The 17,070-nt window shown below is 41.1% G+C and overlaps 1 protein-coding gene across 1 annotated transcript in view; it reads left to right on the top strand.

The window, feature by feature from the left end:
* Positions 1-17,070, top strand: part of Adgrv1 (adhesion G protein-coupled receptor V1) — a 514,991-nt gene that overhangs the window by 167,153 nt on the left and 330,768 nt on the right. The window contains exons 61-70 of the mRNA XM_076927075.1: positions 2,988-3,108; positions 4,116-4,254; positions 4,887-5,072; positions 5,337-5,569; positions 7,360-7,508; positions 9,659-9,854; positions 10,267-10,486; positions 12,315-12,551; positions 14,317-14,466; positions 16,240-16,713. Coding sequence (XP_076783190.1) covers positions 2,988-3,108; positions 4,116-4,254; positions 4,887-5,072; positions 5,337-5,569; positions 7,360-7,508; positions 9,659-9,854; positions 10,267-10,486; positions 12,315-12,551; positions 14,317-14,466; positions 16,240-16,713 — 2,105 coding nt within the window. The remainder of the gene's footprint in view (positions 1-2,987; positions 3,109-4,115; positions 4,255-4,886; positions 5,073-5,336; positions 5,570-7,359; positions 7,509-9,658; positions 9,855-10,266; positions 10,487-12,314; positions 12,552-14,316; positions 14,467-16,239; positions 16,714-17,070) is intronic.

The raw sequence follows: 17,070 nt of genomic DNA, 5'->3' as shown, positions 1-17,070 counted from the left end.
TTAATGAAATTAAAGCTGTTATACCAGCAATAATCAAGCCCGCTACCCTCTTGCTTCTGCTTAAAGCGTAACTCACTTCTTCCAGCACTTTCAAGCTTTTTTCAGAGAATCAAGGTTTTCTAATGCTCAGGGCAGTAAGACAAAAGCTGGTTGATAGATCCCCATAACAGACACAGGTTTCACATGCCAGGTTTCAACACACTAACATAACTGGAAATTATACAGTCAATGCAACTTACAATAAATACTGTAGAAGAGACAAAACCAATTTTAGCTTGACAATTAAAAGAGCCTTAAAACATGCACTAACCCTTGTTTGAAATCCAGATTCTGTCCCAACTTTATCTCTTGCTATCATAACATCATAGTGAACTACAGCTAACTTCCATATATGTCTCTGAAATGTCCAGATCCAGCCTTCCAAATGTAGTCTGTTATTTCCAATATTGGATTGATTTCTAGACCAGTACATGATTGAGTCCTAATATCTGGTCACCTTTAAGAAAAATACAAGAGACATTATAAATTCTCTTTTTGATTCTCCATCCCACAAGGTCTAAAAACTTGTCCCATCTGGGATTTAGTCAAGTAAAGGTGGGTCAGGAACATATGTCCAATACAGCTCCCCAGTCACCCTTGTCAGGGCACTCAGCAAGCTCACAGGTCAGCATCATTCTTTATCTCAGCAACAGCATGTCTCACCAATCTTTTTAAAGTTCCGTGGGCCTCTTCCACAATACCTTGTCCTTGAGGATTATACAGAATCCCAGCAATAAATGTTGACAAAAAGTCTCGACTGCTCAAATAAAATTGCCAGCTCCATTATGTTTTTTATTGGATATTTTATTTATTTACCTTTCAATGTTATCCCCTCTCCTATTCCCCCTAAAACACCTTATCCCATCCCCCTCCTCCTACTTCTATGAGGGTGTGCCCCCACCCATCCACCCATTCCTGCCTTCTTGCTCTCGAATTACCTAACACTAGGGCATCCAAACTTTCAGGAACCAAGGCCCTCCTCTTCCACTGATGCCTGACAAAGCCATCCTCAACTACCTATACAGGTGGAGCCATGAGTCCCTCCCTTTGTGTTCCCAGGCTGAAGGTTTAGACCCTGGGAGCTCTGGTTGAGTATATTGATACTCCTTCTAAGAAGGACCAAAGCACCCATACTTTGGTTTTCCTTCCTTTTGAGCTTCATGTGGTCTATGTGTTGTATCTTAGGTATTATAAGCTTTTGGGCTAAAATCGACTTATCAGTGAGTGCATACCATTTGTGTTCTTTTGTGTTTGGGTTACCTCACTTAGGATGATATTTTCCAGTTCCATCCATCTGCCTAAGAATTTCATGAACTCATTGTTTTTAATAGCTGAGTAGTACTTCATTGTGTAAATGTACCATATTTTCTGTATCCATTCCTCTGTTGAAGGACATCTGGGTTCCTTCTAGCTTCTGGCTATTATAAATAAGGCTGCTATGAACATAGTGGAGAATGTGTCCTTGTTATATGTTGCAGCGTCTTCTGGGTATATGCCCGGGAGTGCTATAGCTGGGTCCTCAGGTAATGCTATGTCCAATTTTCTGTGTGTGCACAGACATGTGCAAAGTTGCCCATGGAGGCCAAAAGAGTGCATTGGATCCCTTGGAGCTGTAGTTTACAGCATTTACGAGCCTGTGGCTGTGAATATTGGGAAGGAAACCTGGCCATTTGTAAGAGCTATAAGCACTCTTAACTTCTAGACCATCTCTCCAGGTCCAAGAATTCTTAATTAAACAGATATTCTCTGTGTTACAAAATTGGTCTTCATGCTCCATGCTTAATCTAGTCTAATTTTATGTTCCTATATGAATTTAGAATTATTACCTTGAAATGCTGTTAGTGATGTTTGATTGCTTATAATTTCTATATGTTTTAGCAGTCACATGTTGCATAATTTAAAATTTTAACCCACAAAGTGTGATTACTATAGTCTAAGTCTACATGCGTTTATCTAAAATTAATTACTTGGCTATTTTAATATTTCATACAAATATTCCCATTCTTATATATTCATACGAAAGACAGATATTAAATGATTTCATTGTGCTATGAATAATAATAACAACAAAAGGATGAGAAATATTAAACATATAAATTTGCTTATTGTGACACCATCTTTTTATAACATTGAAACTCCATACAAAAGAAGGCTCTGGGACTGAAGTGGGTTGGTACCCAGGGGAGTGTCTTCCTCTTCTCAGAGGAGGAAAAAAAGGGTGAAGGTGCCGAACTATGTGAGGAAGACTGGAGGGTAATGGCGACTGCAGTTTGGATGTAAAATGAATCAATAAATAAATTAACGGAAGAAAAATGTTGCACATATTTCCCCAGAAGAGTTGACAGAGGTTTCTAATACTGTTCATCAGATTGATCCACACTGGAAGCAAACCAAGCATCAAGTCATTTCATGTATTGAATAGAATATTCCACAGTTGCCAATAAATTTAAGTGATAATCACAAATATTGACATAGATAATGCAAATAGATGATCATTGGTCAAAAATAAAGTTATAAAATAACAAAAAGAAAGAAAGAAATAAAAGGAAGGAAGAAAAGGAAGGAAGAAAAGGAAGGAAGGAATGAGGGGAAAAAAGGGAGGAAGGGAAAACAAAAGGTGCTCTCAAGAATGCTTGCCTTTGCTCCTGAGACCGTTGACAAACCCACACAGCCAACAGACGTATGGTGAATCGCTCCATGCACGTGGTAGATGACTCCTTGCCTACCAGGCAATGAGAGTGGGGTTCAGCCAGGCTTTTTCTGCACTCTTCTTCAAGTGTGATTGCAGGAAGGTCTGGAGAGGTGCCAGGGCCTCGGTGTGCTTCGATCTCCTCTGGATGAAAAGCGGAAACCATCACCTGACAGCTATTATTGTCATGTGCATTTAATTGTTTAGTGCATGTGTGTACATGTTTGCCTCAGAATGGGCTATGTTATCTTAAATGTAGGTAGTGCGTCCGTCATCATCCGAGGAGACAAGAGTGCATCAGAAGTTGGAATTGCTTCATCATCTAGACACATCATTATTGGGGAACCCTCAGAAACATACAACGGCACTGCCACCATCAGGTGAGGATTTTATGATTTTTTCCTTTGTTTTATTTAAGTAGTGTAGAGCAACAGTTCTCAACCTGTGGGTCATGGCCGACTTGGGGGATACATATCAGATATCCCGAGCACCAGATATTGGCATTAGGATTCATAACAATAGCAAAATGATGGTTATGAAGTAGCAACAAAATGATTTTATGGTTGGGGGTCTCCAGCAGCATGAGGAACTGTGTTAAATGTTTGCAGCATTAGGAAGGCTGAGAACCACTGGCTACAGCGTCATTCTCAGGCATGCATAGTATGCATTATCAATTTACATGTCGGTAAGCATTGTGAGGAGAATAGATCAGACTTCAGGCAGAACCGAAACGTGGTACTCTGAGCTGAGCTGTCTTGAAGTCTGTCAGAAGTAGCCCTGTTCGCTCAGGGATGGGTTGCAAAGTCCATGAGGGTAAGAAAGACAGCCCCATGTTGTCACTGCACACACAAGGAGTCATGTTCTCCATAAACATGATTCTGTGGGTTCTCAAATCAGATCCTGCCACATGAACAAATCCATGTGATCTGGGGCAACTTGTTTTCCTTTACATTTTCTAATAAGGGAGGAAGCAGCAGCCACCAGTGACACAGCTGGGTTTGACTTGAGATGTCTGTAGTCTGCAGAGTTCTCCTGGATTCTCCAGTCCTCCTCCTTTTCCCTGAGTCTGTTTACATGTGGAGCATAGCGTGTTTGTTCTTTACAGGATCTGTTACACTACTCATGTCGTATGTAGATGTTAAATAAAATCTGTAAATCTTTATTTTTATTCCTTTAAACCTTCAGGCTTAGTGTTCACTTTTAGCTTAGGAATTCTGATATGGCTACCTTAGAATCCTAAGAGTCTCGCCTGATTTACAGTTGCTTAGTAAGTCAATTTAAAGTCATAATATTCTTGAAGTAAGTGAAAATTGGTTGAAAGGCATAGCAAAGGTTTGGGAAAGATTAATTAAAAATATAATAAATACATATCCACGTACTATTGTAGCCTTGTTCGTGGCCCAGGAGTTTTGGGGGAGATCGCAGTGGACTGGAGGATATTACCTCCTTCCAGAGGGGAGTTTGTTGAGACATCAGGACAACTGACAATGCTGGATGGACAGTCTGCTGCCACAGTAGTAATTCAGGTATTAGTGTGACTATCTTCTGTTAGCCCTTGTGTGTGTGTGTGTGTGTGTGTGTGTGTGTGTATGTCTATTGTAGTAATCCAGGTACCAGTGTGGCTGTCTTCTGTTAGCCTTTGTGTCTGTATGTATGTGTGTGTCTGTGTGTCTGTGTCTGTGACCACTGTAGTAATTCAGGTATCGGTGTAGCTGCCTTCTTTTAGCCCTTGTGTTCTTGTGTGTGTGTGTGTGTGTGTGTGTGTCGATGTGTGTGTGTCTGTGACCACTGTAGTAATTCAGGTATCGGTGTAGCTGCCTTCTTTTAGCCCTTGTGTTCTTGTGTGTGTGTGTGTGTGTGTGTGTGTCGATGTGTGTGTGTCTGTGACCACTGCAGTAATTCAGGTACTAATATGGGTATCTTTTGTTACCCCTTTTGTCTGTGTGTGCATATGTGTGCATATGTATGTGTGTGCACATGTGTGGGTATGAGTGTACATGTGTGTGTGTGCATATGTGTGCATATGTATGTATGTGCACATGTGTGGGTATGAGTGTACATGTGTGTGTGTGTTTGTCTAATTGGAGGGAGGTTACAGAATCTATGATTGTTTCTATGGGTAGGACAGAATGGCTTTTCTTTTTTAAACCTTCTCCAGGCTTTGAATGATGACATCCCAGAGGAGAAGTATTTCTATGAGTTCCAGCTTACTGGAATCAGTGAGGGCGGGGCGCTGGATGAAGCCAGCATCACCGCCCGCATCACCATGGTGGCCAGTGACACTCCCTATGGACGGTTCTCGTTTTCACATGAGCAGCTTCAAGTTTCAGAGGCAGCAGAGAGGGTATGGTGTGGACTGGGGAAGCTGTCTGTTGTTGTTAGTATGGGGAGTGTCCTTAAAATGCGGATTGTTTGGTTGCTTTTTGTTGTTCCTTTTCCAAAGCTTTCCCCCCAATGGATTAATTTTTCCTCACATTGTTATTATAATGTGATTACTGCGATTTTATAAAATTGAATTCCCACATAATCCCAGTAAGTAGAATAATTAGAGATGATTTGTGCAGTGGATTAAAGATGCAAATTAAACAGGTGAGCAATTTTCTCCTAGGTTAATGTCACAGTTGTCCGCTCAGGTGGCTCCTTTGGACGTGTACGAGTCTGGTATGAGACAGGTGGCAGGACGGCCGAGGCAGGTTGGGACTTTGTTCCCATTTCAGGGGAGCTTCTCTTTGAAGCCAGAGAGAGGACGAAAAGTCTGCACATTGAAATCCTTGATGACAATCTTCCTGAAGGCCCTGAGGAATTCGTTCTTGCCATTACAAGAGTGGACCTCCAGGGAAGGTAAAGAGGAGGAAAGAACGGGGAGCAAGGAGAAAGAAAGAGGGGAGACCTCGGGCCAGGACTGAATGCAGAAATTAAAGCAGATTACGAATTTCATAACTTTCTAAACTTTATCCTTCTCCCAACTTCCCTACTGAGAGAACATGGTCCTGTTAGTGGATTCACCCAGCAAAGCCAGAGCCTTGACGGCAGTAGCTGTCTCAGCATTCCTTGTGGAATTAGCCTGATTGTTTGAGAGAGCAGTTGTAGGTTAGGGTGGCAAGAATTGCTTCCCCCATTTCTGCACCCAGGAAGAATAGGAGTGGGAGGCAGCTCTCCTTGGTATCCTGAAGGCTGTGCTGTCTTCTCGGTGGATACATGAGATAGATCCTTGCCCAGTAGTCGTTTCAAACTGGAAGAAAAATTTGAATGGTAGTTAACCAAACGGGTGCAGCATACTGTCAGTGAAGAATCAAAAGAGGCTCACTCCATCCCTGGAGCTGGGTTGATTGACAGTAAGAGACACTGCCAGCTACTCTTGTCTGAGGTGGTCAGTCTTACCATCACCCCTGTAAAGGCCCCCATGCAGGGCCCAGGAAAGGACCTTCCCCTAGAATAGTGCATGAATTCTGAGAAGACTGAAAGTTTGCTTATATATTAAAATATACGTTCATTAGTTAAATGTAAATTTCATGCTTTAATTTTTTTTTCCTAGCTCAGTATTTCACTCAGAAATATAGGTAAAGTATGTATTCTCTTACCTGAGAAATGGAAAGATATATTTCGAGTTCACATCATATTGTTCCTTTTCAAGGCATGATTCAGTATCTGGCAGTGGGAATTAAGTTCTTCCGGTAGCTCAGGCTTGCTTAAGTGAAGGTGGATTGGAGAAAGTAGTTCCCCTGCAGGTGACAGCAGCCTGTGGTTTTGATTAATCAAGACTTGGAGATTTTTCCTTCTTGGCTGTTCTTCCAAAGACAAATTTCCACATGAACTCTGGTTAACAGTTTTTGCTTGCAGATAATAAGCAGGCTTCCTTTGATTCATAGAGGAAGCAGCTGAGTGCAGTGTGTTTCCTGTTTTGCCTCCTGGTTAGCGACCTGCTGCTTTGGTAGGTCTTGTGTAACCAGCTAATCTCAGGATTCTGATAGGGAGGTTGCTCCTCCCATTTACTGTGTGTCCCCTTGGCTCCCTCTCTAAGTTTGTCTTGTGAGCAATCTTATTTAGCAGTTTCCACCCTTTCAGGACAGGGTAGCTCATGAACACCAAGCACAAAAGAATTTGGGAGTTGAAGGAAGGATTGGAATTGGTTAGTGTCTTTTGAAAATTCTTTTACTTTAGGAACAGAAATAAGGTGTGGCCATCAAAGCTTGTTTGATGGGAGCATCAATCTAAAAGGGTCTTTTGTAGAAATATGCAGTTATACAAGTGAACTGACTGATTATTGATGATGGTTCATTAACATTTCCTTATGCTCTTATTATTTGTATTCATCCAAGCTTGCAATTTTTTTTTTTTTTTTAGTTTTTTTTTTTTTTCATAAAAGCACCAATACTTGGGAGCAGCATCTTTTTTTAAACATCACTTCACACAAGACAGCCTTAGTGTTGTGGATGTTTAGGATAGTCCCAGGGCCGAGGCACAGATTCTCCGAGCATGCATGGGGCTGTGGGCACACTGTGCACTTGTACAACAGAGTCAGTGCAATCGAACTAAGATATAGGAGGTAAAAAAGACCTGCATGTTCATGGTGTGCATGTGTGTTTTGTTACTTTATTTTGTTGTGCTTTAATCTTTGTTTCCTTTGCAAGAGGGTATGATTTTACCATCCAAGAGAATGGACTTCAGATAGATCAACCTCCTGAAATTGGGAACATCTCCGTTGTTCGAATCATGATAATGAAAAATGATAATGCAGAAGGTATCATTGAATTTGATCCAAAGTACACTGACATCTCAGGTGAGCTTAGTTGGCGTCTCCTAACTGTCACAATTTCAAAGGAGAATTCTTATATGGATTTTTTTTTTTTTTTTGATTTGATGACAAAAATTTCCCAACATGTGTATGTTTATATTTAAAAATATATTTTCAGTTGCTTTTAGGTAGTATTGAACCTCTCTGTATTTTGCAAATTGTTACTTGGCTTAGAAAAAATGATGTTTAAACTTTAAAGATTATTGAAATATGTGTGTTAAAGCATTGTTAAGGGGCTGGAGAGACGGCTCAGTGGTTGAGAGTATTTGCTGTGTAGTGCCACCTTAGATGTCTATTGCAGAAATAAAGCATCATGGCCAGAAGAAGCTTGAGGAGGAAAGGATTTATATCATCTTATAACTTGTAGCCTGCCATCCTGAAGTCAGAGCAGGAATTCAAGGCAGAAACCTGAAGGGAGGAACTGACCCAGAAGCCATGGAGGAACGTTGCTTTCTGGCTTGCTCCTCCTGGTTTGCTCAATTTACTTTCTTATGTGATCTAGGACCACCTGCCCAGGGGTGACAACGCTCACAATGGTTGGGACACTCATACACAAATCATTAATCACGACAATACCCCACAGATTTGCCTACAGACCAGTCTTACAGAGCCAACTTCTCAATTAAGCTGCTCTCTTCCCAGATATGTCCAGGTTGTGTCAAGTCAACAGAAACCAAACAGCACACTGCTCATGCAAAACTGGATGATGAGCTCGAACTGCCTGTAATTCCAGCTCCAGGGGATCTGATGCCCTCTTCTGGCTTCAGAACAATTTGCATATTCAAAGATTCATATATATAAGTAAAAAAAATTAAATAAATTTAAAAGTTTTTTTTAAAGAAAATCTTCCAAATTTATGTAAATTTAATTTTTATATGATCTAGCTTAGTGTCTATTTATTCTGCAGTGAATACACACCATTGAAATGAACATTTAACTGTTCTGTAGCTGTCGCTTCACAGTTCCCTTTACCATGAAATCAGAACACACAATATGTGCTTACATTCCTCTCTAGGCAGACAGAGATGGCCACCTTTCTAGGATATGCTTTTATTCAAAGTAGAATATAAATACAATTTAAAAGTAAACACAGTACCTTGTTTATGCAAACGATTAATTGGCTTTATTGCCTCTACCCAGCTTTTTGTTTAGCTCTCTTGAAAATTCAACAGACTCTCCTTCTGCACACTTTATAAGGACTCTTTGGATAAGTTATGGCTTATCCCATGAGTTATTTTGTGAATTTCAGCTCACTACTGGTAAAGGGCTACTGCAGTTTTTACATAGAGAAATAATATTTTTTTTTCTATTTACTCATTTCTCATTAATTCACTGTTTTTGAGAGGAAGTTTTGGTAGTGGATACCTTTTTTACATTTGATCTTAGCCAAAAAGCCGAGAAGCAATAACTTTTTGATTTAAAATTTAAATTTGAATTTTTAAATTGAAATCAAACGTTGATATTTTCTGATAGACTTCCTAGGACCAGAAAATAAAATAGTTTATATATGTAGATTTAAAAATACTCATGTGAGTGCTATTGAGATAGCCCAGTGAGTGAATGTGTTTGCTGCCAAGCCTGACAAGCTGAAATCAATCCCGGACACCAGCTGGTAGGGGAGGAGACATGACTCCAGTCGGTTGTCCTCTGAGCTCCACACATGTACATACAAGTACACACACACACACACACACACACACACACACACACACAGAGAGAGAGAGAGAGAGAGAGAGAGAGAGAGAGAGAGAGAGAGAGAAAATATTATGTGATAGAAATATTGTAAGGCTCCCTTACATATACTATGTGTATTTCAGCTAAATATGTAAAGCAGTTCAGAATATTTCCAATGTATGCACAGGCTTTCATTTTATTTGTGCATATCATAAAGAGGAGGAAATGCCTTATTAATGATTGCAAAGGTTGCATTCATCTTTTAAAATATTGATCCCTCTAAATTTCTACATATGTTAAGCTATATTTTTCATAAAGACATAAGACTCACAAAACTTGAATTAATTCTTTTAGAGGTGTTATGTGAACTATGAGAACAGAGGCGTCCACTGGGCCATTGTCTTTAAGCTTAGTCCAGTTGCTTTTTTAGTAACTCGCCTAATCCCACATTCCTGTCACAGTGGAGGAAGATGCCGGCGTGGTCACGCTCCCTGTCCTGAGGCTTCGCGGAACTTATGGCCACGTGTCAGCTGATTTCAGCTCCCGGGGCTTCTCTGCAGTTCCAGGAGGCTATGAACTGCATGGTAGCTCAGTCACCTTTCAGCATGGGCAGAACCTAAGCTTTATAAATGTCTCCATCGTCGGTGACAGCGAAAGGTTAGTGCTGCAGAAACAGTGGACACACAGAAAGCATGGTACTGTGGCCTAACTTACACTGAGGATGTGAGCTCCCGCCGGGAAGCAGCACTGAGAGAGACAGGGAGTACCCGGAAAGGAGATGGCGCTGTGATTGTATACCTCAGTTTTTCTCAGATAGAGGAAAGATTTTCTGTTCCTCACATGGTCTGGTCAGGATGTGGCAGCATTTTCCTGTCTCCCTTCTGAGGTTAAGAGGAAATGGATTGTGAGAGCTTCCTGTTGAGCCTGCTGTTTGCTGAGCACCGTCCTCCTGGTGTGTGCTCGCTGTGCCTTGAATATGTATGGCCAATTTGGAAAATGACTAGCTATTTGGATTTTACAAGCATTTTAATATGTTTAGACTCACAGATTGCTCCTTCTTGCCATGCAGTGAATTTGAGAAGCAGTTTGAAATTCTGCTCATTGGAGCTACGGGTGGAGCGATCCTTGGGCGCCACCTAGTGAGCAAAGTCACCATTGCCAAAAGTGACTCTCCCTTTGGCATCATAAGATTTCTCAACCAAAGCAAAATTTCTGTTCCTAACCCCAATTCCACTATGGTTTTGCACTTGGTGCTGGAGCGGACTGGAGGACTCTTGGGAGAGATTCAGGTAGAGTTATTATTCCTGTGTTGTTAAAAGAAACGTTGAAGTATTATATATGATGTCGGACTTTCTTACTCCCCGATGTGTTTGATCATAGCAGTTACTCCTGACTGCTTTGTAAGCGTTAAGTGACTCCTAAGCCCGACGACCATATTTGAAAATGATATGAGCAGAATGAACTTGAATAGTAACAAACCATATTTTTAAAAAGCGTGAGCTCTATAAACTCTGCTTGTAAAATTGGGGGACACAACCTGGGTGACCTGGGTTGCCTCGTGGTGTGATGACTTGGGAGAAAGGAAAAATGGATCCAGCAGAGAAATAAGCCTAACCCGTTGGTAGGAGTAGTCTACATAATTGGGGGCTTAAAATCGACACAGAGGACCAGACAATCTGCAGATCATTACACAGGACCCAGGACGGATGCAGGACCAGTTTGAGGCGTTACCATGAGTTCAAAGAGCGTGCCATCAAGGGAGGCTTAGCCAGAAAGCATATCAGTCCTGTTGTCACATCTGTAGCTCACCCATGGCTGCCCTGCGGAGATTGTCAAGAGGCAGTGGGACAGTGCACAGCAGGAAGGATGGCTGGGAGGCTGTGCTCCCGCACTCAGTTATGGGTGATGGAGACAGAGATGACAAGACGTGAACAGCTCTGGTTGTGTTAAAGATGGAGACTGAAGCGGGTGAGATTTTGCTCAGCTCAGCGGTTAAGATCACTGGCTGCTCTTACAGAGGTCCTGAGTTCAATTCCCAGCAACCATGACCTCTTCTGACATCTTATGTCCTCTTCTGATATGTGGGTGTACATACCACAAAGCACACATAGAGTGAATCTAAATAAATAAATAAATAAATAAATAAATAAGAAAAAAGATGAAAGGCTGAAGAAGAGAGAAATTGTAGGTGACTCCTAGAATCTGCTGGAATGTGTTGCCAGCCTCATAAACTTCATAGCCGGGGTAAATATTTAAGAATTCTGTTTTGCACATGTTAATCTGACGTCCTGCTAGACAAGCCCATGGAGGGCTCACCTAGGCTGAGCTACACTCCTTGTCAGGTGACCAGGGATGACAAGGTAAGGCAGGTGCTTGTGTGTAGGGAGCCATTGAAACCGTGAGCTGTAAGTACAGATGGAGTGGTACTGAGCTGAGTCCTGGGCTCCTGCCTTATTGGGATCTAAGGAGAGAAGGCTGGGAAGGGAAGGAAAGGGGGAGGAAGCCTGGAGAGAGAAAGAAGAGGCATGGTGATTCCAGAGGGAGGGAGGCCAGTGCTGCTGAGGGGGAGAGCAACACTATCACTGCAGGGATGCTATCACTACAGGGAGGAAGGGCTTTTCCTTCCACGTGATATGAAAACCGTACACATTAGAGTTATAGAAACCTAAAGCTGAGCTTGTTATAATCCAAACATTAGTTTCTGATCAAATGTATGAAGTCTTGCACTCAATTTTACAATGGGAATTCAAGTATATTTTGAAAAAAAAATGCACATCACAGAATTTCCACAGTTTTAGTGTCTTACTCTGCCATGGTCTGATTGCTGGAATGCAAGCACATGGCTGGACAGTGTAGAACTCATAACTTTACAAATGTTTGTATGTTTGTAACATATGAATATTTAAATATAATTTTTTACCCTCTAATGATCACAAATGACTAGGCACTATTTTTTCATCTTTTTATTACTAATATTATTTTGGCACAGATGGACCTGGAATTAGCCTGGTGTATCCTAGAATAGTTTCATGTTTGTGTACTTTTTCTAATAGGGCATGTACTGTAAAAATCCTATGCTTAAAATTGATCTCTACTAAAATTTGATATGCTGTGCAGGTGAGCTGGGAGGTACGAGGGCCCAATTCTGAGGAACCGTTACTGCCACAAAACGGAGATTTTGCAGATCCAGTGAGTGGCACGGTCTTGTTTGGAGACGGAGAAGGTGGTGTGAGAAGCATCATCCTCAGAGTTTGTCCTCATGAAGGAACTGAAGCCGAGGAGACTTTCATTGTTCATCTTAAGTCTCCGAAAGAAGCTAAGTTAGATCCCAGAGCCAAAGCTGTTACACTAACAGTAAGTCTGAACACATTCACTACAAATTTCAGGTGTAACGGATTTATCAGAAAGTTATTTCTATTGCTTCAGATGTTCTAATGCTGAATAGAAAATGCTGAAACCTAAAAGGGGCTGGGTGTGGTTCAGTTGAGACAGTGCTAGCCTATCATGCATGAAACCCAGGGTTCCCCGAACAACACTGCAATATTCACCTGTAACATATCCGAGCATAGACGAGGTGGAGGCAGGAGGATCAGAAATTCAGGGTTAGTTACATAGTGAGTATGTTAACTACATAATGAGTTTGAGACAAGCTGGTGTACAAGAGACCCTGACTCAAAACAAGCAATAACACGAAGTCTTAATAATCCCTGTGAATCAGACATTCTCATTTTATATTAATTACATAGCCATTGTCTTGATATTAATGATTCTTATTTAAAATTTAAAAAATGTTAAAGTACTTATTTTATAATCTTAGAGAAAATTTGATGTGTGGATAATATTTGACTTTTCTAGAGAAGAGGTATTTGTAATGTCATGGTAAACAGAATTTTGTCATAATTTTTTTTTTTTTTTAAAAAAAATTAGCTTTCTATGAGTCAGACTGAAGGCTCTCGCTTACTTGGGTCTGACCTGAGTTCCGTGCCTTTCATATGCATTGACCAGTCCAGCAGAAGGGCTGAAAATATAATAGCTTCTAAAAGCAGTGAAGAGAAATCATATATTTTGATTTGAAAAAAATAGAGTTGTTTGGGGTCTGGATCTGTTAGTGTTTTCCTGAGAAAAAGAACCAAAGGGAAATACATACACACACACACACACACACACACACACACACACACACACACACACGCACGCGCGCGCATTCATTCACGTGCACACATGCATAAACATGTACACACACAAGCACATATGTGCATATATAACACAGGGAGGAGGGAAGGAAGGAAGGAGGGAAGAAGGGAGGAAGGGAAAGAGGGAGGAAGGGAGGGGGAGAGAGAGAGACAGAGAGAGAGGAACTTGACCATTTGTCAGGGAACAGGGAAGAGACACTGCAGAGATCTTGGTATTCCTTGTGGCAGGGACAGGAAACCCAAGCCTGGCTTCTAAGATGCAATCTTCCTTCTTTTCAAAGCTGCGTAGTCTTTGCTCCTTAGAGTTAGTGGATTGGATGAAATCTGTCCACGTTGTTGAGGGTAATTAATATGTTTTATTTAGAAGCAGCTGATTTGAAAGTTAGTCCTATCCTCAAGTGCCTTCACAGATGTATCTGGGGTGGTGTTTCACCAGACAAGTCAATGCCACATCCTTGACTATTTGATGCATACAACGAGGCGGCACAAGGCCAGGGAGTGATGCTCAGTCCCGGAAGCCTCGCCGAGCACACAGTGCCCTCTGTTTGGTCCTGTCACCAAAAGTGACAGCCATTGCCGCAGGGTCTTTTTTGTCTTCATTCTGTATCATAGGAAGCGTCTAAATGGAGCCACCTGGCTGAATGTATTAAGCATAGGGTGACTAAAAAAAATGCAGGCATGAAACAAACCACCCCTTTACCTTCTGTAAGTTACAGTTTCCTAATTGCTTCTATCTTGGAGGGTAAGAATGGGTTTGAGCTAGACAGTGTAGAAGGAAGATGGGTTTTCCCTCAACTGGATTGGCAGATTGTATGTAAGTACTGCTTGTATGGAAAAGTTCTTCTGGTTATCCCTAGGTTAGTCTGTTGTTGTGTTTTCGTTAGGATTATTTGCTACTCTACTCACTTCCTGTTAATGTTTGTTAGATACAGAAGTTTGGGGATCCAAATGGAGTCATTCATTTTGCTCCTGAGTCTTTATCTAAGAAAAGGTTCTCAGAGCCACCACCGTCACATGGACCCATGCTCATATCCTTCCGTGTCACAAGGTCCAAAGGCGCCTCTGGAGAGATCACGGTATGGTGTTTTATTTGATTTTCCTGAAGGAGTATCAGTTTGCACACATCACATATGTGGTTGGGGGAACAGAGAAACTTTATGTTCTAGTTAAAGACTTCGCTGACTTGAAGTTGCTAGGGTTTGCAGCGAAACTAAGAGGTTCTGTACCTTTGCGTTCTGTTACAAGAACCAGCCCCTGGCATGCACTCTTAGTTAAAGTCGGCACAGTGGGCAGAGCTGACCACCTTCATCATCACCTTCATCATCACCTTCATCATCACCTTCATCATCATGAGGGCTGAGATGCTTCGTATTTTCTCGTTGGCTCTAATAGGAAACCTCCTTGCTTAAACCCTTGGTGACATTTGCAAGTCGCTTATTATATTTGTCATGACATTATTTCGCACAGAATGTTTCCATGTAAGCAAATGCTTCCTAAAAAGCACAGCCTGTGTTTGTTGGTGTAGCCTGCTTAAGGTGCTCTTGGGAGTTCTGGCGCGTTGGCTAAGAGATAAAGCTCGTCTGTCTGTTCAAACGAACATTTGTTTCAGTTTGTGAAAATCCCCTAAACTCATCATTTCTCCTCTGAATTGAAGATTAGCTAGTATTTTTTTTTTCATCTAAAAGTTCAGAAACTGGAAGCAGCACTTGTGGCATGAGTAAGTATTTGTATTTTACAGATATTATCTTCATTCGAATAAATAACCAACAAAATAATTACTGAGTTATATACTTACTTTGAAAGATATTTTTTAGAAACTTTAATGTTAAATGTTCATGTAAATAGAAACACCCTGCATCAAAATTAGCCAGATAAAGGCTATGATGTAAATATTATACTTTCAGTATCAAATATATTTTGTGACTTACCCACTACCCAAGCAAACAATGATGACAAGAACCACAATCAGAATTGGAAACAATTCATTCCTTTTCCTCTTTCACAGTTGGTGACAGTGGCCTGCATTTTCTCTTCCCTCGCCCCCCCCCACCCCCAGTCCTTAGCATTTCTTGTTTTGTTTTCTTCATGTGACACTGTAGGCACACGCATACTTGTTAACATCTATGCATATATTATGCCTAGATTCCATATATCAGAGAAAAACATGTGTTATTTTTTTCTTCCTGAGCTGTGTGGCTTCAATTGATATTATACATCCTAAGTTCATCTACTTTCCAGCAAAATTTTTAACTTCATTTCCTTTAGAGCTTAATAGTATTTGTACATGTGTGTGTGTGTGTGTGTGTGTGTGTACACACACACACACACACACACACACACATATATATATATATATATATATATATATATATATATATCATCCACTCGTTAAGGACAACTTGGTTGATTTTAATTCTTTGCTATGGTGAATGAAGCAACACATGGGTGTACAAGTATCTACCGTGTGGTGTGGAGTTCTCTGGGTGATGTGCAGGAGTGAGTTGGGATGTACCATATACATATTTTTGGCACTGAAATACTTTGTATGGTTCACAAACTGATGTATATGTACGGAACTGGCACTTTAAAGCTTACTTGCTTCTCCATCCTTTCAAGTCATGCTCTTACTTCAGAAGCCAGTAAATAATAAGATTAAAAGGTACCCTGTCCTTCAGACTGTATAAGAAAGGAGTCACTGCATATACTAGTATATACTTACAAATGTGTCTGAATGTTAAAACATGTATCTTATGTTTCTTTTCTGCACGCCCCAGAAGAAGTATAGTCGGGAGGTTTCTCTTCACACACACTGAGTTACAGAACTGCCGCTTTTCTTCCTTTCATCCCAGGTGCACTGGGAGCTAAGCAGTGAGTTTGACATCACAGGAGACTTTGTTTCCACACGAGGGAATTTCACCATTGCTGATGGAGAGAGTGAAGCAAGTTTTGATATCCATTTGCTGCCAGATGACGTCCCTGAGATAGAGGAAGAATATGCCGTCCAGCTTGTTTCTGTAGAGGGAGGTGCAGAACTGGACCTGGGAAAATGCACCGCGAGGTTCTCTGTGTCTGCCAATGATGACCCACATGGTGTGTTTGCCCTGTTGTCAGACCGGCAGTCAGTACTGATTGGGCAGAACCTTGTTAGATCCATCCAAATTAATGTCACCCGGCTTGCTGGTGTGTTTGGTGCTGTGGCTGTCAGAGTTCAAATCCTGTCTGATAATAAAGAAGACCCCGTGGATACTGAAAATGAAGAGAGACAGCTGGTGATCAAAGATGGTGCCAGATATCAAGTAGGCTTGGTGCCCTTAAAGAGTCAGGTGTGTAGCACTTCAAGTTTCTGAGAATTCTAGCAAAACACCTTTGGGAGACCCTTTGTGCATCTCACAATCAGATGCTGGAAGGCATATTTTGGTATATAAAGGTAACCTATAAGACAAATTTACAAAATGCATATAATTATTGGTAATACATTGGTGAGTCTGGAGTGATGGATAACCAGGTTTTTATTTGGAAATAATAGATTTTCACCCAGTGTCTTAGTTAGGGTATTACTACTGTGAACAGACACCAAGACCAAGGCAACTCTTATAAGGACAACATTTAATTGGGGCTGGCTTACTGGTTCAGAGGTTCAGTCCATTATCATCAAGGCAGGAACATGGCAGCATCCAGGC

This window comes from Arvicanthis niloticus, chromosome 29, assembly GCF_011762505.2.
Source record: "Arvicanthis niloticus isolate mArvNil1 chromosome 29, mArvNil1.pat.X, whole genome shotgun sequence".
Taxonomy (NCBI): Eukaryota; Metazoa; Chordata; class Mammalia; order Rodentia; family Muridae; genus Arvicanthis; species Arvicanthis niloticus.
This window is presented reverse-complemented; position numbering and strand designations above follow the sequence as displayed.